General features: G+C 41.0%; 1 protein-coding gene across 9 annotated transcripts in view; it reads right to left on the minus strand.

The window, feature by feature from the left end:
- The window catches only part of smoc1 (SPARC related modular calcium binding 1), a 59,424-nt gene extending 41,288 nt beyond the window's left edge, over positions 1 to 18,136 (minus strand). For all 9 annotated transcript variants that reach the window (XM_080480732.1, XM_080480734.1, XM_080480733.1 and 6 more), the window contains exon 1: positions 17,789 to 18,136. In XM_080480732.1, the coding sequence (XP_080336858.1) occupies positions 17,789 to 17,890 (102 nt within the window). In that variant the 5' untranslated portion in view covers positions 17,891 to 18,136. The remainder of the gene's footprint in view (positions 1 to 17,788) is intronic.
- Positions 18,137 to 25,624: the final 7,488 nt, after the last annotated feature.

Raw genomic sequence — 25,624 nt, forward strand, 5'->3', positions numbered from 1 at the left:
GAGCTGAAACCAGAGACGCCAGCACGTCACAGAGGCTTTCCTAATTTATGGCTGGAAGTTCTTCTCCCTCAAATAAAGTTTGTTTTTAAAAAAAAAAAAAAGAAAAGTTCTATTAAAAGGTAGGAACAAGTGAGTCCAGCGAGGCGCTGACAGCAGCCATGGGTCAATAAGAGAAGTAACGACGGGCGACGACCGGCTGCAGACGTCTCAACTGGCTAAAATGCAAAAAGCAAAGTCAAGGGCAGTTTATTTGTTTATTTAATGACAATTTGATGAATCCTGAACAGGCAAAGTGTCAGAAACACACCCACCACCACTGATGATGGTAATCTGATTACTTTTTTCAAATGACGAGTAAAGGAAGGGATTACTTTTGCAGTTATTAGATTACTGTTACTGTTGCAGGCTGCGTTACTGCGTTACTAAAATCTGATTTTGTCTCGTAACAATGACATATCGTTTACGTGTGTACTGCTGTATTTTATGTACTTCTATTGGAATGAAGGAGTAGATACACAAAAAACTTTTTGTTTATATGCTGGAATATGAAAAAAACACAAGTTACCAGAAGAAATACTTTCTTTATTTTCATTCAGATATGGTGCAATGTGCAGAAAATGTTCAACCAGTTAATTTAACTTCTGCTTGATGCTTGAAGTTAAAAGATTAAAATGAACAAAACAAGTTTAAAAAAAATATATTGTTCCATTTAATTCAGTTTTATAGGATTGAATCTGTGTATTCATGCTGTGGACCATGTATTTTGAAAAGTAACTAAATTAAAAAAATTAATTACTTTTGTACTTTTACAAGTAATCAGCAAAGTAATGGGTTACTTTCTCAGGGAAGTAATCAGTAAATAATAATTAAGTAACTTGACCCACCCAGACTAAAGGTTTGGAACCACAATCTACAAACTCGGACGAATACAATATTTATGTTGCGGTTTTCGACTGTCACACATTTTCTGAGTGACAAAGAGGGAAAAAAAGTAAGAATAGTAATATGTATCATTTGTACTCAAGTAAAACTACTGGCTGCTACAATTGTACACATTAAAAAATAAATACTCATGTGTCACGTTGTCACTATAAAGTATCAGTCTTGCTTCAACCACAGACAATTCAGACTCACAGAAAACCAGCAGACTGGACATTCACACGTCCACGCGGCGCTTTTTGAAACGGGGTTTGTTTAGAAGTTTGATGAGTACGTCGATCGACGGCGCAGAAAATGAGAGGCTGCTCGTTCACGCCACAGCTATCCAAGTGAAAACGGAAAACTGCTCGGGGGGGGTCAGTTCACGACGGTGCAAAGAGTCGCTGAAAATCCAACCTTTTTGAAAACGTCTCCGTCTCCATGGAAACGCAACTTTTCTGAAACGCTGCCACTGCAAACCACTGCCGTAGTCAATCGATGGACAATGACAACAAACTCCAGGACGGCCGTTGGTGATGTTCACCTCATATCGGTGCTGTAGTTGCTTGTTTGAGCTTCTTTCCCGTCCTGACCTGAGCTCAACTTATCGCCACATTTCAAGATTACAAGTAAAAAAAATTTCCTTTCGGAATGGAAAGACGTTTTTTTTTTTCTTTTCCCCCCGTGGCTCGGTCCAGTCGTCCAGAAAAGCTCCCAGTTATTTCGACCTCCGTGAAAGTGGATCGTACACAGAGTGCAGCCAGCTGGTCAGTTTAGCTTCGTACAAACTGGAACCTGCAGGAAATAACTAACCTGGCAAAGTAACCAGGAAAATAAACAATAGACACGTCGGAAAGGATTTCACGGCTACTTTTCATTTTGAGAGTTGGTATACTGGAAGATCTCTTTGTACAAACCATCATTAGTCATTTTATACATAAAAAAAGATGGAGGCAAAGAATAGCAATCGCTTCACGTACAGACAATAACTATGTCTATGTACTTAATACACAGCCGTGAAAAATGGATGAATATTGTACATTTTGTCCTTGATTTACTTCATTGACGTATATTTCCCTGCTGTCTTTGCTTTAACGATGCTCTGTCAGCCTTTAAATCAGAATATGTTAAAAGTGTCCCACGACTTTATATTTAAAGACCAAAGCTGCGAACCTGAACCTTCAATTCTGCATAAAAAGTTCAACTTTTTTTAATCAACTTTTCTTCTTTGAGTTCCCTGAGATTATCCAGAAGCCAAGTCAGCATCTCAAGCTGTTTTTTTCTAGTTTCCTGAACCAGTTTTGCTCCAAAATTAAAGTCGAAGCATTGATTAGTGTCCATCTTGGTCTCAATCACATCCGACACTCTAATCCAGATTGATTTTTAAATTTACCAACTACCCAGTCCAAAACTAGTCTCAAATATGCCAATAAACCGTCAAAAAAATAATCCACAATAAGCCCAAAACCAATCTTGTGTCAAATAAACCAAAAACTGGTCATAGATTTGTGCCAAAGCAGTTCAGAACGAGTCTAAAATTACACCAAAACAAAACAATAATCCTGGAATCAGATGTACAAACATCAGTGTAAATCTCATCAAAATGTATAATAATTGTATTTATAAACAAAAAAAAAAATAATAATATATATATATATATATATATATATATCAAAAAGAAATACAAACCTGGTCTCACGTGTTACAAATCAATCCAAAGCTATTTTAAAATTTGCCGCAAATCTTCACAAAACTGTTCTAAAAGTTTCCAACAAACTTTTTGACACTCGCCACAAATCTGAAGAAATCAGCATAAAGCTCACGATAATCCACCCAAAATTAATCTGAAATAAGCCAAAAAGAAAGAAAAGAGTTTAATAAATGCCAAAAACGACAGAAAGTAGTTTAAAAGAAAAAAATTAAATAGAAAAAATATGGATCTCAAATAACCAGAAATCAGTAAAACCAAACAAAAGAATGTCCTAAATAAACCAAAAATCTATTTTAAAAAATCAGATCTAAAATATATAGAAATTGGTTTCAAATGTGCCAAAAAACTGTTTTAAAAACTTTGAAATGTGCCAGAAATCGATCCAAAACTCGCACAAAAGTTTCCCAGTAATGCTGTGGACAGTTTACTAATCACTCCTGTCCAGATTACACATCTCTCTTAACCCGTTTCATGACCAGATTAACTGGATTTAGATTTAATGATACGATAACGTCCAGTCTCTGATCATATTACCGCCTCCATACTGACCATATATGTAGATTTATAGGTTTCTGCTTCATGTTTTGACGCCATCTTGACTCTGTCTTGTGTGTCTCCGTCTCACTAAAACATGTCTGCATCATTATTATACTGTTATAACACGTAGCTCTGTTAAGTGCTAAAACCTGCTCCCTCGCTGCAAATCATTACGCAAAGTTTCACGTCAGACATTTGCCGAGCGGCCGAGGAGCCAAACGGGACTGTGAGCGGAGGATATAATGTGTCCCAGAGGGAACCGTCTCCCTTTAACACACAATAAATGCATATTTCTTTGGCTTTATTGCACCAATACAGTTTTGCAATCGGACGGCGAAAAAAAAACAACCCAAAAAGCATCTCGCGTGACGTCGAGCGTCGAGATTCTCACGTTTAACAAGCCGAACGCACGCGTCCTCGCCAAGCAGCACAGATCTCTGAGCTCACTCCCCAACACTCGTAAAAGCTGTGAAACGCAACCCTCATTGTGCAGCCATTCCAGTCAACGTGGCTGTTTGTTTGTCTGTCTGTCTGTTTGTTTACCGTTCCAGCTCGGCCTGAGCAGAGAGCCGACGGCTCGGTGGGAAACCTTCGATCTGAATCGTCACAAAACAAACGGCAACACGCAAACAAAACTGTCACGGTAAACGCCCCGAGGCCCCCGGCTCACTTCCTGTCTCTTTCAGCAGATTTTAAGAATTAAAAGAGCCGAGTAACGCAACATAAACATCGTCATCCGGTTCTTAAACTTCACTGGGACTTGTTGCTGATACACCAGAGCTGAACTTTATTTCAAACGGTGATGAAGGAAGAAATACTTTGTATAATTCCCTTTGGCAGCATTCAGAAGTCCTCGTGTCGGTTCAGTGGTGCGGCTCAGCGCTGCACTCGCTCACCACTGTGCACCGAATCAACGTGGAAATGAAAGTTTCAGCAGATATTTCTGTTTTAAATCAGGCTTCATGCAGGAAAAACCCTTAAATTCACTATCATATCTGAGCTCATCTCACTCAAAACGCAAACTGGAAGCTACATTTTTATAAAAAAGTCCTTTACAGCCAAACACACACTCACACACTCACACACTCACACACTCACACACTCACACACTCACATTCATGCATTCACAACATCCAGACTTCACCACAGCGCTGTTGCAGATAGAAAAACAAACGTGTGAATCTTTTAGCAGATAAGATTTATACTCCGGTGAGACGTTATCAGTCTGGAGAATAAAATGAAGCAGCAGGTTTCAGTGTGGAAGCGTGTGTTTGGAGAAGATCCTCCTCTTGAGCTCGACTATCACTATTATCACTGTTGTGAACAAAGAGCAGGTATTGTCTCGTTCAGCATAAACTCCACAAAGTTGTTAGTGCGTGTGTTCAGTGTCAAACCTTTTATAGTCCTTGTGAGCGACACCGACTCTCTGGAGTCTCGGGAGTCGATGTCGGCTTAAAGTCTGAGAAGGAAAATGTGCCAAAATCAACTCAGTGACTTTTCCACAAAACGACTCTGCCTGAAGATCAAATTAACGAGAGGAGGAACATCCAGGATGAGCTGGAGGCAGGGCTACTTTACAAAGTTGTTATTATTATTATTATTATTATTATTATTATTATTATTATTATTATTATTATTTTATTATTATTATCATTATTATTATTATAATATTATCCTCATTATTATTATTATTATTATTATTATTATCATCATCGCTATTATCATTATTATATTATTATTATTATTATTATTATTATTATTATTATTATTATTATTATTAATGATATTATTTGTATTGTGCTTTCCATTCATAAATCTCCATATCTGAAAAAGCTATAATATAAGCTAAAAGCAACACTATAAAACTCTTAAAGACAGCAATATAAAACAATAAGAGCTGCACATTCTAAAAAATAAAAGCCCCTTTTTAAAGAATCAGCAGTTTGTGGTGCAGAACCAGTAAGTCCAGCTCCTGACATCAGAACCGTCGTTCTGCAGGATCATTGTTTCTTTATCTCTCCAGCGTTCCATGTTGTTTGTTCTCAGGACTTCCCAGAACACAGAAAAGTAATATCACTTTATGAAATGTCAGATTAAAGATTGAATTCTACCTGTTCAGCAGGAATTTAGTAGAAAAAGAACATTTTTCCTCAGAAAAACCTTTAAAATCAAATCCTCTCATTGTTCCTGTACGTTTGTAAATGTGAACGCCTCCACCCCACAATCAGAACCAGTGAGTCTCAGCACTGTTTAATTTGAATGATTCATCACAGTGGACCTTTTACTTTAAAGCTGACATTTTCACTATGAGGTCGTTACCGACGTCCTAATCTGATCCGCACGAGGAAAAAGCTTCATAAACACGTTTAACTGCGGTTCTTACAGTGGCTGGAACAATAAACCCCCGACGGTTCGCACGGCACAGCCTGAACGTGGCTCGGTCCAAACAAGGTTCAAGACTTTACTTGGGAGGAAATAAAAAAAAAAACCCAAATGGTTCTGGTGGAGGGCGGGTCACGGGATCGGAGGAGGTGAAACCTGCACGGCGCCGTCTCCGTCTTCGTCTTCGTCACGGGATTGATGCGAGCGAGTTCACCTGCGGTGGTTCGTAGTAATGAGCTGGAGGAGGTTTGTTTCTTTACGGAGGATAAAGGAGGTTTGAGGTTGTTTGTTTGTTTACGAGCTGCCGGAGGAAGACGAGGTTTCGGTCGCTTCCAGGAAGAGAGACGGAAATTCCTCGTTTTCAGTGACTCGATTCTTAATCTTCACTTCTACGATTATTTCCGGAGTTGATTTATGAAAATCTGTCAAATTCTCCTCCCTGTACTCTTTTATTTCTTTAATGTTGTTTTTGTTTAGAAATGTTGACAGGCATGCTACGAGGCGTCCATTTATTTACCTTCACAGGAATATAAATAAAATTAGAACCAAATAAGGTGACGAAGGACGACGAAACAGGAAACACAAGACAGGAATGAGGAGGAAGGATTTTGAAAGAGTAAAACTTTGATTTTTTTTCAAAATAAAGGAAGAAGATGATTGAAGCAGAAGACGAATAAAAGGGCCAAAATACTCAAAACGATTAAAACCGTCACCAGTTACTCTCACATGACCACTTTCAGTAACGAGTAATCTAACGCGTTACTATTTCCACACCAGTAATCAGATTACAGTAACTTCTCCAAGTCACTGTGTGTTACTGTTCTAACGTCCAATAGGAGGAGTCTCTTCTCTGTAAAGCCGTTTTATTATTAAACAGAACCGGGCCGCTCATTGGTTCTCCTCCAAACTGACAGACTGCTCGCTCACCTGCCCCGCCCCCTTCCCAACTCTCAGCCAATCACAGGCCAGCTCGCTCTAATGGTGCGTTCAGGTGACACAAGAGAATAGGAACTAACAAAAATGATCACAAAACCATATCATTACAACAAGAACTGCAGAGATGTTACACTATTTTTGTAATTTTCCTGAGTAGAAATATTTATATTGGCGGGAAGCTCCGCCCCTTTTCCCCGCGTTTTTAGCAAAACCGGTTTCCTTTTTTACGTTGAGACGGGGGGGGGGGTGTTGTCGGCACCGCGACTAAAAAGCTACTTGTATTCTAACTGAGTTACTTTTCAAAACAAGTAATCAGTAAAGTAACTAAGTAACTTTTTAAAGGAGTAACTAGTAATCAGTAATTCGATTACTTTTTCAAAGCAACTGTGGCAACACTGACCTTCACACACAAGCCAAATCCTGTCAGCAGTGAAAGTGTTAAAAGCTTGAAGCCTGAAGTTGTTCATATATTAGGCCCATTTGGTTGTATTGAACGCGAGGCAGCGCTGCACACACACACACACACACACACACACACACATACACACACACACACACACACACACACACACACACGCACACACAGACACACACACACACACACACACACACATACACACACACACACACACACACGGGCCTGCAATGTGGTGGTGATTACGGAGTGCATGGCTCCGCGTTTTGCCAGATTCCCCGTCTGATTGAAGCCCTCCAGTAGTCGTAAATCTTTATCTGGAGACGTGCGCTCCGTCCGTTTCGCCCTCATCCTGGTTTCATATCGAGCGCCGGGGGAAGAAGAAGAAAAAAACCAAAAAAAAAACCCCGTCGCCTCCACTTACGGGAACACGCACGTCGACATGAATGACATCACTGCTCCGAAAAGGAAAAGCCTCTTTGCTTTTTCTTTTCTGTTCACATGCACACATGGATCCATTCCAGCCTCCGTGAGCCACGCTGACGTGTGACAGGCTCATTATCCCCTTTGGGCACAACAACAACAAACAAACAAACAAACAAACAAAACCAACACATACACAAATACATACATGTACGGACTCCCCATGCCATTACACGTGGGCTGGTTTTGGCTCTTTTCCCAAACAAGTGTATCGGTTAACTGGAGGAACGGGACGGTGACCACAGAGTTAAGAGTTAACGGGCCGAGGTAATCGCTCACTCTTGTTCCATAATTAGCAGCCAGCTCTCAGGAAATCCATAAACCGGATGCCATGGCTCACGCTGTTTAATTTAACACGCTTTACTTAACCGTGGTCTTAAAAAGACGGCGCAGAAAATAAAAGAGGAATGCACCTTTCGTATCCTCGCTCTCAGCTCCTCTTAAATTCCCTAATTGGGTCTCATCCTGGGAAAAAAGAAACCTGCAATTTACCTTTTTCTTTTTTTTTTTTTTGTTGTTGTTGTTATTTTTAACCCTCCGGACAGAGCTGTGTGGAAAAGCTTGGTGCGGGAGGCGCAAAGTGTTGGAGCTTCTCGCAGCAGGAGGAGGAGATTCAGTGCCGAGCGCCGGCCTGCCGTCCAGACCAGTAGCTGCCTTCACACTTTATATCCTCTTTCTTTCACACTGAGATCTGGCTGAAGCTCCACATCAGTGAAACGGGCCGCAACGCTCTGCATTTTGGAGGAGATTTTAATCAGTGCTCTTTCTCTTGCCCCTGATTGACCCCTGCTGTGTCTTATCCCCTACGTGGTTTTTAGTGTTTCCGATACGTTGCCGCGTAAACGTGAAACTTTTCTGAAACAGATACGTATTTATTCGATGCGTCGTCACTTGAATCATCGTGATGCAGGTTAGATATAGTAGATTCGATTCTACTCGTCACAAACACTTAACAAAGCCAAAATGTTAAAGATGAAAGAAGATTTTTTTACATCCGATTTGAGTCGCAGACACGTTTTCTCAGTCGGACCGACAGGATTTAGAAGCGGAGTGGATTCCGTGTTTTACATTAATAAAATGTCCGAGGCATGAGAACATAAAGTCTGCCTCTCACTGAAGGTAGAAACATATATATAATTTATTTCCTCTGAACACTTTTATATTTTACTATTTTAAAGTCTAATCCCGAGGGAAAGTCTGACGTGTGTGTTTTTAATCACGTTTTGAGTTGATGTTTGATGTTGGACTAAACATGAAAAGACTTTATTGCTGAAAGCCGCTTAAGCAACATTATTAAAGTCTTTTACCATCAAAGTGTTCGGATCCGTTTTACTACGGCTCATTCTATCGTCGTGACACTGACATTCACTTCCATTTCTGAAAACCTTTTAATTCAAATTAAAACAAACATCTTGAGAACTTAACTGTTTCTGAAGCTCTGATATGTTACTCAAATAAAGCGACTCTAGAGGGAATAAATGTGAGTCAAAAGTACGTTTCTGTGTCACAAATGTGTTTTATAACCACATTGTGGGACCTGAAGTCTTTTTACACTGGCCGGTATTATCCCCAAATATATAGACCTGATATTTTTATAATAAATGTAATTATTAACAAAACACAGACTAATAACAAAACGGGAGACGCAGAAGAAAGTTTAAGGAAACTTGATCAGTATAATAATGGTGGTGATGAGGATGAGTTGTAGTTTGATCAATTCTATTATTGAACTTTGGTGTGTGTGTGTGTGTGTGTGTGTGTGTGTGTGTGTGTGTGTGTGTGTGTGTGTGTGTGTGTGTGTGTGTGTGTGTGTGTGTGTGTGTGTGTGTGTGTGTGTGTGTGTGTGTGTGTGTGTGTGTGTGTGTGTGTGTGTGTGTGTGTGTGTGTGTTTAGCAAATCCCAGTTCCTGATCAGAGAAAAATCTAATAAGTCAAAATTAAAAAAAGAGAAACTCTGTCCTCGGAATAAAATCCCAAAAGGACAAAATCTGTTTTTTTACAACCAAGATTCTTTATGTCCTTGAACGACCTTGAATGGTTCTAAATACTGTTTGTGGAAAAGGATGCCTTTCAAAATAAAGCAAAAAAGATACTCTTGTTACTTTGATTGTTTGTTCCTGACACACACACACACACACACACACACACACACACACACACACACACACACACACACACACACACACACACACACACACACACACACACACCTTATTGAATGACTATAAATCAGAGTGTCACTAAAAGGCATGAACTCGGTGTGTGTGCTGGTGAACACACTGAACCACACTGATCTGCTCGCCTGGTTTGACGAGGGGATCGGAGGGATTACAAACATCCAGAGGACAGTCCCCCCCCCCCCCCAAAAAAAACACTAAAACACTCGCGAAGGAAAAGTTCCCCGTGGAAGGTAAAGAGTTCCTGGACTGCAGCTATCATGGAGAAATGAGAGGTGATCCTCGGGCCCGACTGCTTTTCATTACACTGATTAGAAAAACCCCAAATTGAGCATGAAATGCATTTGATCACAGAGTCACCGGCGGGAATCAACATGTGAAAGCAATTTGATTGGTCGCTGGTGGGCGTCGCCCTTGGAAACCATCTGTGGAGGTCCGAGGAAACACGAGCGGCGGGGAGGAGAAACCTTCAGCAGACAAATTCATTGTTTATGACGCCGCGTCTCATTTCCCCCAACTTCTCGTTTCGCTGGGATTAAAAGGCAAAAACTTCGATTCTCGTCTTTTTAAGGAGATTTTTTATGGAGAGTCAGAAACGGCTGCGCTTTCATGGTTAAATATGTAATAATCTCTGTGATATTGACGTCTTCTTGCTTCTGGATTTCTTCCTATCACCAGTGCTCTTTCTCTTGCCCCGGATTCACACCAGCTGTGATTCTCAGTTTCCACCAGAAGCAACGCGGTTTGTTCACTTTCTTTTTTTTGACTTGATTTTTCTGGCTTTGAGCTTCTGATCGGTTTTGAGGACATTCTGATCTCTTGATGATAAATGTGGGATATATTGTGCAGCCAGTCTCAAACCGGATGTTAGTGGCCACTAACTCCCCCGTGAACTAAACATCACACAACATTTCAAGTGAAAATGATCATTTCTTCCTACTTTATTTTGAAGCTTTCAGCGGTTGTTGTATAAATGTACGCTGGAAACACAATTAAAGTTTTGCGTTTTCCCTGGTTGAAAAGTTGAACAATCTAAAAAATAAATAAATTAATATTTTAGGTTGTCTGACCTCTTTCCAAATTACTCAATTCTTAATTCTCATCTATTTGTGCTTCTAAAGCAGATTTTAACAAAAAAGAGACAAACAAACAATCCTGCTAGAGGTGGTTCTAATGTTATGGCCGATCAGTCTGGGTTTTTTTTTTTTTTTCACGTGAGATCACAGTTTTAGCAAAAGTCACGATGGTTCCTTCTGAATTTGTGGTTTGTGTCTCATAAGCACTAATAAAACCATTAATATCCATGTTGTTGCATCAGTTTGGGAAATCACGTCACTGCACAACAACACCAAAATAAATAAATAAATAAATAAACCCACAAACTTCATCAGCGGTTTTCAGGGATTTTTTTTTTAGCTTTAATCAGAAACGTCTGCGGAGCCGAGAGTCGGGACAGTTAATCAAAAAGGTTTGGACTTCATGACTCCTCACAGAAAACACTGACGCCAAACTATGACCTTATCACTGCCCAGAAGACGTTTGTTTGTTTGTTTGTTTGTTTGTTTGTTTGTTTGTTTGTTTGTTTGTTTGTGTCCCTCACATCTGTGAGTTCACTGCTCCTCTTTCATTTCTCCATCACCTGTCACGTCTATAATGTTGGTATTTCTTATTTATGATGTATAATTAGAGAATACAGTTTTGTCTGTTCTGAATCACTTCAACAGTCTGACTTCATTACGTGGGAATAAAAGAAAATCACAAAATAAAAGCATCCAACTCCCAAACATTTTAAGCAAACTAATGTATTTTTATTCTTTTTTAACGATTGTCAATAAAAGTGAAAAGATCAACTTGATGATTTTAAGTTCAGAAATCTTCTGTTTCGACTGGATATTGCATCAGAATATTTCCAGGGTCCAAAGTACTGAGAAACACTACGTCAGCACATTGCAGGAATATTTAGGATTCCTTCAAACTCCACGAGCAACAACAAGCTGGAATCTCAGTGAGGCGACCAATCACAACACAGAATCGTGCATCAATACTGATTCACCTCCATGTGGTTTCTTTCTCTGATGAATACTTAACTGTGATTCTCATCAGCCTCTTAAAAAGCTACTAGTTTCCAACAATACACACTTTTTTTTACTTCAGGTACAGACGGTATAAAGTCAGGGTCCAAGTAAAAGTAAGAAACTGCAGGTTCTGACACAGTTTTCTTAATAAAAAACCGAAATACAAAACCATTTAAAAGTCCTATTTCAGAAGGAAATCCCATTTTCAAAACATAAACAGGAAGTTTTCTTGTGTATTTAACTAGTAATGCATCAATTTCTGTGTAGCTCCAGGGAAGATCGGCTGGTTTTATATTTTCACTGCAAATTTTATTACTAAAAATATTTTTTTCTTCAAATCAAGTTCACCTGGAGCCACAAAACATGTTTAACCTTGAATAAAGAAAACACAGCTTATAAATGTTCTTATGTTTTATAAAATTACTGCAAATTGATGTTCCTTTTATTAAATTTGAGAGCTTCAATCAGGATCTTTAGATTTAGTTTTTTAGCTGTTTTACCTTTTTTTGCGAAAATAATCATCATGAAAAGAACTTGATGCCTCAAAACGTTTTACATTCTGCTGATTCGGTGTGCATAATGCTGAGTCATCCTCTTAAGAGGTCTAAACAAGGAAATTAAGAATTTGAAATATATATATTTTCTCCATGTTTTTAGTAAAACATGTCAAACAACAACGATGATGATTTCTGAAAACTCGGTGTCTCCAGTTGCATGTAAAACGGGGGAGGTGGAGATTTAAGTCCCAATTATTGACATTGTGTTTATATTTTCCAGGATTCTGATTGGCTATCATGGCTTCATGCGTCCCGTTGCACTGCCCCCTACAGGTCTGGCTGCTCACAGCAGCTCTGAACCAGGTGGATATGCAGGTCCATGTCAATGAAGATGTTTTGGGGGGAAACGTAAAGGGGCAAATACCCATTTTTGTAAAAAAAAAACAAGAGTACGTGTAAACTACGTTTATGGGACATTTAAAGTGGAAAAGCGTCGATTTTGCGTTTCATTTTAAAAAAATGATGCCGTGAATCCGTCTGAGGCGTTTTTCTCTTTTAAACCCGACTCAGCTGCTTTTAATCCTCTTTCTTTTTCTTTTTTTTTTAAATCTTCCTCCTGACATCCTCCAGATAACACATGTAGATGGACTCCTCCACTCATGTTGCACGTTTTACTGCTCCGGGCAGATGTGAACTTGTTTTCTCTCACTTTCAGGTGTGAGTAAAAAAAAAAAAAAAAAAAACCATGAGCAACGTCCTAAAATCTGTCTCGCTTAAAGTTTCTCTCATTTGAAGAGGAGTCCAGTTCCTCATTGTTCATTCCTTTGTGAGCTCAGACACCTGCAACTATACATTTTACACACACACACACACACACACACACACACACACACACACACGCACACACACACGCACACACCCACACACACACACCTGCACTGTGGCTGTGATCCACCTCACACTAATAAAAGCCTCTCCTGGACCGGAGCTCCACGTTCCCATGCTGGAGGTATGCGGTCTTGGCTCTTGCTCCGCCACTCAGGCTGTTTTATTTATTTATTTATTTTTTAATGATCAAATGAGTTCGTCAATAAAAAAATACTCCCGTCCGCTCGCGGACTGGCCGATCTGATGAGGGGGATTCGTGCCGAGGCACCGATCCTCGGTTTTCTACTCATCTCTAAAGATTCACCACCGGCCTCGTTAGACGGGAGAGAAAAAGGTGATTTAAACTTCAATCTAAACTTTCATTAGATTTAGTTTTTCAGTGAGATCATAATAGATTTATTTCCCTTTACGGCCATTTTTAAAAGTCTCACTGATGCAGATTTAGGCTTCGTCTGAAAAAACTCTTCTATGAGACGCAGGGAAGAATATCTTACAAGCTCCTGCAGACTGAGTTCAGTCTCTCTCTCTCTCTCTCTCTCTCTCTCTCTCTCTCTCTCTCTCTCTCTCTCTCTCTCTCTCCTCTCTCTCTCCATTGAATCAGACTTAAATTCATAATAATAATGTTATGTCTCATTATCTAATTTCACCCCGAGTGTTTTTGGGGAAAGAAGAGAAGTCGTTCTTTTAGCACAGAACGTGTCGGGATTTACATTTCCTGCTTCATTTCGTTTGGAGTTTCAGCCGCAGACGAGAAATTTCTAACGTTACGATGTTTTAATTCACAATCAAAGAAGTCGTCCGGATCGAAACTCACACAGATTTGTCCTCCTTCAAGAGTCTTCAATCTCCATGAACATAAGAAACATGATCCATCACAAAAAATGTATCCGGAGACATAACAATTAATATATATGAGTATTTTTATAAGTATTTTATAAGTGTTTTTAAACCATAATTGTATGAAACTCTAAAGTCTTTCAAAGCTCTCTGCCCATTCTATTCTCCCAACAGAAGGAATAAAATATTTTTCCACTGCAGAGATTGAGACCCAGTTCACACAATATTTTCAAGTGAAAACACAAAACTTTCGTTGTGTTTTGTCCAAATTCTCCTGTGACTTGGTGCTTTTATTTTGACAGTCACCGTAATAACAATCCAACTTGTTCGTCTCTCCACGAGAACGTCCGTGTAACTTTTATAGTGTATTGTTCTCTGCCGCATGTGTCTGTAGTTTCATGATCAAAAACAACCAACAGCGCCAACTTGTGGCCTGGCATGCTAACTACACCGTTTTCAGCGTTTGTGCCGTTTCCACGGAAACGTACATCGTTCTCCTTTCTGAAACGAAAACGTGAACGGGCCTGAAGCTACCGGGAGTCCAGCAGAACTGCAGACTCAAGAACAAAACACACAATCGACTCTTATCTCAATCAAATTCGTCGATTTGTGGTCCAATCAACTGGTTCCTGTATTTTCAAACTAGAATATCTTGTCGACAATTGACTGCATCACATAAAGACATTTATTACAAAACACTTTTAGTTGGAATTTCTTTAATCAAACTATTATTTGATACTTTTTACATTCTCTTTATCACTATTAGAGCTGCATTATGTAATAATGGGGCAAAATGTAACAATGTAATGTAATAACACCACATTTTGTAACAATCTGCTGCATTTTGTAAAAACTTGTTACATTTTCGAACAGTTGATACAAAATGTCGGTGTTCCACTTTTTTTAAGAGTGGTTAGTCCAATAGAAATAAATTAGAGGAAGATGCTCCGAATATTTACTGAACATTGTGCAACTCGTTTGTTCTTTGTTTTGCACATCAAGCGCCAAGTCTTGAGGACAAAGTCGCCTTTTTGTGTGCGCGCGTGTGTGTGTGTGTGTGTGTGTGTGTGTGTGTGTGTGTGTGTGTGTGTGTGTTCTGTTTTGTTGCCCCGAGATGACTGACACGCACTTTCAAGTGGTTTTTTCCCCAAAAAATAAAAATAAAAATGGTGAGCAGCCTGAAGTCTCTCACTCACAACATGAGAGACCAAAACTTCAACAGACTTTCACACAGAAAAATCCAATAAATCACTTTTTTCCTCTCGTTTCTTAAACGTCCTGCCGCCACAAACCCGTCGTTCAACCAGCAAGAAAAGAATCCTGCGATGAGTTAAAAAGCTCCATCTCCTCTCCGCCGCGGCGTTCTGGGTGAGGAGCGAGGGGGTTGAAGGTTGTTGCGAAACAGTTCAAATATGTGAGAAGGAATTACATATTCACCCCCCAGTGAGTCATCTTCCTCCTTCTGACCACAAATATTGCCGTGACCCCCTCCACTCTGCGTCACTGAGTTTGAAACGACCGAGGAGCTTAAAACGAGGAGAAGGGTGTGCAATAGAGAGGAGAAGAAGAAGAAGAAGAGCGATGCAGAAAAGTCCCATCATGCACTGGGTTCATTCATGCAAAAAAAGGTGCAATTGTTGGGAAAGAGGCAGGTTTCCTCTACAGAAATACGATATGAGTTTTATAGGTTAAAGACAGAAAGAGTAAAACTTTGATTCATTTTAAGAACAATTAAATAGAATTTTTGAGATTGTAAAAAGTCATTAAAATGCATTTAAAGTTAACCGAGTCTTTCTGTCGCACCAGGATCCTCGACACTCAACACACCAACAGTGGAGATAATTACTCATTTAATAACCAAACCCAGATTAAATGTTTTGTTTGAGGCCTTGATTCAAAGGAAACACCTTCACATATTTACTTTGTGTGGAAATAAACACAAATCAGCTCCAGATATCACATGAAATTACTTCACGAAATATGAAATGTCACACGAGATGCTCAAAACCAGATCAAATACTTCTCTCTGGGATTAACGCAGTGTTTCTATAGAATTCTATAACAGAATCACATCGTAGGATTACTGTAAAGGCTGGCGTCTTCAGTGTAGATAAGTGTTAAGTACAACTTACAGTATTCTAACATACTTCAACAGGGATAATAGAATACAATAGAAATACTTGTTTAATCCCAGAGTAGGTTCTTCAGCCAGGGGGCGCCGCTGCCATGCAAAACGCTAAATCGTCCGTTAGGAGCAGTTTGGGGTTTGGTGTCTTGCTCAAGGACACTTCAGCATGTGGACAGAGAGAGATGGGGAATTCAACCTGCAACCTTCTTATTGAGAGGCGATTGCTCTCACCTGAGACGCAGTAACAAAGCATAATTAACTGTTTTATATCGTATTATAATAAAAAATGCTGAGTGCTCTAAACTACTCTGAACATCAAATTGAAATTGTAAGATTAACTTAATAACTTATTTCACCATAAAAGGAATAAAAGTTACACCAAAGTAACTAGTAACTAATCCTGGTCTGTTTAAAGAACAAAGTTATTGGATCAAAAGGTTTAAATGTGAATTAAAATACTTCTAATCCCAAATGACTTGTGGTTTTTAAAGAAGCCCAGTACGCTACTCGTGTGAAATGTACTTTATGAGAAAACTGCAGTTGTGATGACGAGGTACTACTCATCACAATCCTCCGTCTGCAGTATAAATACTCACACGTCTTCTATGAGAGCGAAGTGGAAGACTTCCTGGTTTCCTGACGTAATTCAGTGTCATTCTAATGTGGAGGACAAACTGTCAGTTCATAAAACTGTAATAACACGTCGACCGTCCCCGTCTGGAAAACTCTGCTTCATCCACTCACTGGGACTCTCAGGTTTTTCCTGTTTCACACTGATTAATCCCTGAGATTAATTTAGCCGATTAATGAAATGTGATCAAACTTGCACTTTATGGCAAAACATCTTTTACTTCCATTGATCGGTGCAAACACACCTCGTGCTGTTGGTTCATCGAGTTTATTTTGGCAAATAACTCCTTATATTGTTGGATCTTGGTTCTCTAGCAATATTTATAAACAATCTTTTTAAAATGATAAAGTGCAACATTCGGTGTTTTATTATGGAGGAAATAGTGATATATGTGGAATGTTAGTTAGTTTTACACATTTAAACTGATCTATGATACGAAATGTAGTTTGAAACACCCCCATCATACGTCATACTGTAAGTATAAGTTAACACTCAATAAAGTATAGGAAACCCAAAACAGGAATAGTGGGAGAAATCCTACCAGTTCCTGTATTTTGCAGCCATATTCCTCACGTGTCCTGAATATTAATAGATTATAAGCATTAATGAAATATGCAGAATTTCTTGTACGTTTAAATATATCTTCAGTATAGATGGTTGAACATGTCAGTTCCATATCTTCCTCCCTGTCAGAGCGCCAACAAGTATAAACAATCTACTGTAAATCCAGTCAGAACACCGAATACTGACTGTATTTTAAACATAAACTCTCGTGTTTCCTGACGTGTTAGAACTTAATTGAGTAAACGTGTAATTCAGGTAAGTTTCATTCTTTTAAATACATTTTCAGGATAAAGATCTTGACAAGTAGATAGTTAAATGTTTCAATGGCAAATCTAATTGATTTGCTTTCAAAGAACTGAATTCTACTTTTCTCTTTTCCTCTGTCGGCGCACCTGATTTACGCAATAAATCCAGTAAGAAAATCGATCATTTACTGTCATTTTAAGCCCGTAATGATGAAATATGTCTGGGGTTTGGTTGGGTTCAGGCTTCTCAAGCAGATATGTAGGTGATCCTAACATCTGGAGGTTTGGAAAGCCCCCCCGAGGTGGCTGGCATGTCAGGGTGGTGCAGTGGGAAGCGCGGCGGGGCGGGTCGGGGAGTCACTCACCCTCGGACCAGGCTTCTGGGCGGACCCTTGAGGCAGGTAACAGAGCAGCAGAGGCGCCAGACAGCAGGAGAAGGTGACAATGAGGGAAGTTGACACTAACATAATGGAGCGTCGGTGAGCGCAGAGCCGCAGGTCGCGAGAGCGCGCAGCGCGCGTCCGCAGATCAACAGGACCAGATTAAAAAAAAAAAAAAAAAGACGGTCCAGAGAGTTTCCTTAGATATGATCTCTTGTGATGATCTACGATGTCTATTCACATAGTGCCGTGCGGGAGAGCAGCCGTCAGGATCGCTGTGATGATGGGGGGGTTTATCCACTGCGCATCGCGGCTTCCACGGGTTCGAGTCCCGCGTGGCTCCATCGCGGCTTCATTTAAAGGGGAGGGAGGGGGCGGAGGGGCTGACTGACGCTCCCGGGAGCCAATCAGAGGAGGGGGTTTGGAGGGGCGAGGCCACGCCCACAGAGAGAGAGAGGGGGAGAGAGAGAAAGAGAGGGAGAGAGAGGAAGAGAGGGAGAGAGAGGAAGAGAGAGGGAGAGAGAGGAAGAGGGAGAGAGAGGAAGAGAGGGAGAGAGAGGAAGAGGGAGAGAGAGGAAGAGAGGGAGAGAGAGGAAGAGAGAGGGAGAGAGAGGAAGAGGGAGAGAGAGGAAGAGAGAGGGAGAGAGAGGGAGAGAGAGAGGAAGAGAGGGAGAGAGAGGAAGAGAGAGAGGGAGAAGAGGAAGAGATGGAGAGAGAGGGAGAGAGAGAGAGGGAGAGAGAGATAGAGAGAGAGAGGGAGAGAGAGAGAGAGAGGATGCTGCAGAACATATAGAGCTGCAGCAGTCTCTGTGTGTGTGTGTGTGTGTGTGTGTGTGTGTGTGTGTGTGTGTGTGTGTGTGTGTGTGTGTTAATCCCTGCTCATAATGACAGTTTCTAAGAACAGTATTTCTTCTACATGTTTCACACAAACTTAGCGCATTTATCTTTAAAAAAAAAAAAAAAAGTCTTGAACTTATCTGCATCTTAAGAAATCGACCTTTGATACGATGAGTTCAAAAAGAGGATCGTATTGTTCAATAGAAGTACTCACATGAATGTAATCCAGCTTGTTGTTAATACTAAATATCATTATAAAGATGGAATGAATTAACAGACAAGCTCAATACATATAAATGAATAGACAATGATCATTTATTTTGAAAATCTTCACTAAAGATAATGAAACACCTTTTTTTATTAAGAATAATAATATTGTTACCATAACTTGACCAAACCTGCATGAAATATGTAAGTTTTTATCAACTAAATGTGTGTTTTTTATTAACTTTTTTGTTTTATAAAGTTATACTGTTTAATAGTTTCTGATTTAATCACATGATTTCAGTAAATCTGCTCGAACATTCCCTCTCCTCCGTTTCTGTTTTCTGCGTTTATGCACTTTTGAAGTTTATTTTCTCTCCTGCAATCTCGCCACTGGAGTAATCTGAGTATCTCAATCTATTGAATGTCCTTCAGTCAAAAGAGAAAATCCCGTTATGTGCGTCCCTGAAACGTCCAGCTTGTGTCTCCCACGTCCTCTTCCCTCCTCGCAGCGTCTGGATTGTGTGGCCCATTGAGGGCCGGAGTGTTTAGTGCAGGTGTCCAGCTTCAGTCCCCCCCCCCTTCCACCCCCCCCCACCCCCCCTGCTCTCACTCTTTGTCCCGGTAGATATTTTTGAATTGTTGGTTTTGACAGTTGAGCGGCTCTCTGAGTGCTCCAGTGAAGAGCCTTGGAATTGGAGCTATGGAGCTGCTGGAATCGGCACAATTAGGGTCAGCATTAATGATTTCACTGAGCGCTGGCTGCTTTCTGTAAAGGACATTTTTCTGAGAAAGGATGGAGTGGATCCATGAAGAGGGTCGGGGGGGTCAGGGGGGGTCTGGGGGGGGGGGGGGGGGGGGGGGGGGGATCCTCGTGATGCTGCGTTATCTGAACTGGGACCACCAGAGAGACTCTGTGGAGCATCAGAGTGGCGTCATGATGAGGAGAGCTGCTGCGCCTCAGAAATGCAGTGGGAGGTGAGGATGAGGAGCAGAGGAAGGGGGGGGGGGGGGGGGGGGGAGTATCTCTCTTGGAATGTTAACGAGATCAGTTTATATCTGCTCGTCCCGCTCCCCCCGCGACCCTCCACCCAAAACAAAGCGGTGTAAAGCTGTTGTAGGGGAAGCAGCGGCTCGACGCTCCGGTTCTGTTGACATTTGGCCCAACATGAAAGAAAAGCTGCAGAAGGGAGCGAGCTGAATGGAAATGTACTTCCCAATTACTGCAGCTACCCTTCCATAGATGCCCCCGGCCGCTGTACCGCCCCACCTCCACCACCCCACCTCCACCTCCTCCACCCTGCCAGCTTACAGCAACTCCATACGACCCAAAATTAGCAGGTGTCTGTCGACACAGAAACAGACGCAGCAGGTCAGGGGCCACCCAGAGACCTTGGGGGGGGGGAGGGGGGGGGGGGGGGGGGGCAACACAGATGTTCACCTGGACTCCAAGTACACTTCACATGAAGTAGAAAAAAGAAAAAGAAACAACTTGCATGCAAAGTTGTAAAAGTTTGAAACACATTTCATTTCTATTTGTGTGTGTGTGTGTGTGTGTGTGTGTGTGTGTGTGTGTGTGTGTGTGTGTGTGTGTGTGTGTGTGTGTGTGTGTGTGTGTGTGTGTATTTATATTAGATAATATTCTTACTGTTATATTTGCTCCTAATACAGAAAGATAATTACTAAACATTGCAGAAGGTGGTCGGATTTGATAAGTTTACTTCTTCCTCCTCCTGTTCAGGCATGTTAATCAGATATATGAGGTGTGTGTGTGTGTGTGTGTGTGTGTGTGTGTGTGTGTGTGTGTGTGTGTGTGTGTGTGTGTGTGTGTGTGTGTGTGTGTTGATAAGTATGTTGGGGTTTGCTTAAACATAGAATTATATATAGTGTGGATTTATATTTTCATAAGCTATAATTTAATTCTTTATTATCATCAAATGGTGTCTATATTTCTGTACATAGGGCTGCTGGTTATGTGTGTGATGCACAAAATGTTTAAATGTCTGAAATACATGAATTCAAAAATAAATTTAAAATTCAGTTTTGAAAAAAATAGTAAAAAATGACACTGAAATGCTAAATTGTTCTGTTATATTGAAATATAAACTCGTCAAACTGCCTTCTATACACTGAACTATTCAACATTTTGCCTCTTTTTATCTTTTATGCGCCTTTGATTTTTAATTTTCATTAATAATATTATTAACATCGTCTTTTATGTGTTCTTTAAATTTTTATTCTCCTAATCTTGTCGTCGAACTCAGTGGCCACTAGTGACATGATGACATCGTCACTTTGTTTGTGTGTAAAATCTCAACTTTCCTGAAAACGATGCGTTTCCACTTGAAATGTGGTGCCGGGGGTGTCGGCGTGTGGCTGAATTATTAAAAGTTTAAGAGAATCTCATGAAAAAGGGAATAGACTCGAACCGGGAACTTTCCCAATGTGAGACGAGTGTGAACCACTGCTCCACCCACTGCTCCACCCACACCGCAGCCTCCCAGCTGGTCACTTTGACTGTGAAAATAATGTAAAATCTCTACATTTATATGAATAAATGTAGAGTTTACAGCACTTCTGTGTTCATTACGGGGGGGGGGAGAGGGGGGGGGGAGGTTGAATGGAAAAATCGGAGGTCAGATAGAAAGGCCTCCACTTTAAAGTGTCATCTGGATTTCATTTGATAAATTCCACGTATTTTACATGTACTGGCCGCAATTTTCACAAGCTCCTGAAAACGAGGAGTCGTGCGGAAGCCTGGGCTCCAGACTGCAGCAACATGGCCTCTTATTACCCTCTTCAGTCACACACACACACACACACATGACACACACACTGGTGACGGAAAACACACGGCAACAAATAAATAAGCCCACAAAGCCAAATTATGTGCGACATTAATCAGAGATGTGAGGGACTTTCTACAGAGCGGGGGAGAAAGTGGCAACACGGGTGTGAAAAGGCCCATTGAGTCTGGACCGGGGCGTCCCGCACCTGCGCCGTCTATTCACCCGGCTGTTTACACACTGTCAGCCACAATTAATGCCTCCCGGGGACGGGGCCGCCTGCCCTCCGCAGGGCCCCCGGACCCGGCCGGGGGCCCTTATGGGTGCCTAATTGAGCATGCTGCTCTGCTGATTGAATTAACAGCTCCGTCTCCGGGACCTTTTCCCCTCCACACCCGTATGGGACCCCTGTACCAGAACACAGGGCGGAGGGAGAATAGGGGGGGTAAGGGGGGAGGGGGGGGGGGGGGGTCAGGAGGGGGGAGTTGTTGAAACTGTCCGGGGAAACGTGGATCCTTCTGTTGGCAAACCCGAGCTGGAAATGTGAACTGGGGGCAACCAGAGGTCTCCGGCTTCACAGGGCCGGCGGGTCCCAGTGAGGCAGGGTCCAGCTCCTCCATCACTTCCCCCTCTGGAGTTTGTTTTAAAACAGCGGGTTCCTCCAGCAGATTGTGACGCTGGAAATACGACGTCTTTCATTTCCATAACGCAGCGCTACGCACATCGTAAGTGCGAGCGCGGCGTAGACGTCTCAATCGGGCTTGGAGAGAACTTTTCTGGAACGCTGCTATGGCGAGTGCGCAGCGCCGCCGTACTGAATAGTTCTTCTGCACATGCTCAGTAGAATAACAGTCCCACCTCGATGTGTGTCCATACCAATATCCGTGTACTCGCCTTTGTTAATGTTTATATCGTATGTGTGTGTGGCTTCATTACAAGAACAACCAACAGCACCCACCAGTGGCCCAACAGGGCAACTACATCGTTGTCAGCAACTCTGCCGTTTCCTTGGAAACGGACATGGTTTTTTCGAAACTTGTAAGCTTGAAATTTTTCTAAAATAACAAAGACAAGGTGTTTTCCCTTGAAACATTTTCCTGTAAAGCAGGTTTAAGTTTTGATAGAGAATACGAGGGTAAAATAGACAAAATGGCGACAATTGCTAGGAAAAAAATAATTCTTAAAACAACAAATATGGAAGAAATGTCACAAAACATACTGATGAAAGTTATACAGAATAATAATAATAATAATAATAATAATAATAATAATAGCTAGTACTTCTAGTATTAATATTAATAATTTAACAAATCTAAAAATGTCAGATTTTTAAAAAATATTACAAAAACAATCAAATGTCCAGAAATTCAGTGTCTGATTAATGAAAACATTCAAAGTGACCAGATAGTTACTGATAGTTACTGACCAGATAGTTACTGACCAGATAGTTACTGACCAAATAGTTACTGATAGTTACTGACCAGATAGTTGCTGATAGTTACTGACCCGTTTTCAGTTTTTTGAACGGCACAGATGAATGATGTTGTCTGACGACGTCCTGGTTTTGGTTCCTCGCCGGATCACCCCTCACCTCCACGAGAACACATTCACGTCATTCCAACACTTCTCCAAACGTTCGCACTTCAAAGACCTTCGTATGGAAAACGTTGTGAAATATTCGATCTGTGAACGATAAAGGAGAAGCAGAATGTACACATTGTTCCTTCACGTCGTGCGAAACGTTTGTCAAAACAGAACCTTCTAATCTCTTCAGTGACTGTGTGCAGATGTTTTCAGTTCTGTAAAGGTCCAGTACGTATAAAATAAACTCTCTAATGTCAATCAGCAGTCCTGCACTGGATATATTTCATCTATAGATGAACTCTGTGAGACAACAGATTTAGTAATTTACCAGGTTCAAATGTCAAAATGACCTTATTCTTCTATTTCCTATAAAATTCAAGGGCTTTTTAATTGTTCATTTACCCTGAGGCCACAAATTACAGTTTTATTTACAATTCCTGTTTTATTCAAACTCGACTTTGCCCTCAGATCGTTTTAAAATCATTTTAATGTGCCTGTGATTTGACTGTGGGAGGAAGCGTACCTGCGGAAAACCAGGTAGAAACACGCAAACTCCACATGGAAAAGCCCAGATTCAAACCAGGCATCGTGAAACTTTAAGACGACGTGACGTGTGGATTTATTCCGTTAATCTGGACGTTAACGTTAAGAAGTGCTTTTTAACTATATATAGGAAGAAAGTTGAAGTGACTCCAGACACCATCTTGTGGTACAAGGTGGCATTACAGTTAGATTTAGTTAAATTGATTGCTTGTTGGCTTCAGTAAACTTCCTAATTCAATTTTTAGTTTGTCATTGACTGAAAATATTCATTGGGACATAGTATATAAATATTCATTCTTCGCCTTGTTGAAAAAAAGAAAAAACGTTTGTGTTTTGCAAAAGTTTCAACTTTAGATTAGAGAATCAATTAAAGCTCAAACACAGTCACCAGGATTACATTTCTAATGTTGATGTAAAACACTAATCTTCAAACTCATCCATCTTAAACACTATAAAATTATTTTGAAATGTCTTTGTTTTTGTTTTGCTTACCTGTTATGACGTTTGAACTATATTTTATTCCTTTTAGCCATTTTATTTTTTTATCCATCTGTTGCACTGTCTGGCCGGCACCTTAACTTTCATTGTGAACCGAACAATGACAATAAAGATTCTATTCTTGTCTTTAAATCTCTAAAAGTCATTCAGAAAATGGCAGAAATGGTTCAAGGGTCACAAGCTATACGTGATGAACATGTTGATATTTTTGCAAAAGCCAAACAATCATGAATGAAAATGACTTCATGAAGCCAATTTTAGTGAAAACTGGAAAATACAGTGAAACGTCCAGAAGAGCTCGGCATCGAGAACCGGGTCCTCAGGCCGAGCGGAGGAGGGAGCGCTCTGCGGCCTCGCCGCCAGCTGGGCGGCGCTGTGGTCTCCATGACCGAGCCGAGCCCCTCACCTCTCCGTGAACCCCTCCAGTCATGAGCCGCCCAAAACAAAAACAATAAACACCCCGGGTCCGCCTGGCATACCCCCGCACCAGTGAACTGTGCATCGCCCACACCGCGCCCCCGCCCCCCGCCCCCCCCACCCCGGGTTAACAAGCCAGCCAGCACGTTCCCTCTTGTTCCCTGTTGTTCCCTGTTGTGGCTTGTTACCCGCCGTCCTCCTGATGTGGCCAATTAAAGTGGCCCTGCTCTTCACGCCGGGTCAGCAGTTTAGTGGGTCACCACGGTTATCTAATCCTGATTCAGCCAGAAGACACTTTGACTGAACCCTCTGCCTTCCTTCATTCCTTCATTCATTCATTCAGTCATTCAGTCATTCATCGAAAACAATCAGTATCGGAGGTTGCCATGACAACCTCGAAAACGAGGCTCAAAACTTTTTTGAATTTTGTTGTATTTTTTATTTGCAGTGACAGAAAAACTGCTTCTTTTTTTTTTTACCTTCGCCAACGAAAGTTGGGGGGCTTGTTTGGATGGATGGATGGATGGATGGATGGATGGATGGATGGATGGATGGATGGAATCAACCTGAATTGCCTGAGTTTTTCAGGGATGATTTGTCTTCATCCATGAATTCTTCCTGAATTCTTCTTTCAGAGTGTTTGGGTCGAAGGTCGTCAAGGTGACGAAATGGTCAAAAACATATTTTCATCGTCAGAGCTGTCAGTTTTAATCAGATTGATTACGCCCAAATATTTATATGTCACATGATGCAGTGATGTCGTTGCCCTGGTTAGTGGTTTGGGGTCAAAGGTCGGGAGGGGGTCACACCAAAATAGTATAATGTGTGTGTATCAGTGTCAAACAGTGATAACATGAAGAAATTCAAACAACCACGACAATTGATGGAAGGAGTGGATCAAATAACATTTTAATTCATTGGTTTCCATGGCGACAAATGTGGCGTTGGCGAA

The sequence above is a fragment of the Lipophrys pholis genome (assembly GCF_963383615.2).
Source record: "Lipophrys pholis genome assembly, chromosome: 14".
NCBI classification, from domain to species: domain Eukaryota; kingdom Metazoa; phylum Chordata; class Actinopteri; order Blenniiformes; family Blenniidae; genus Lipophrys; species Lipophrys pholis.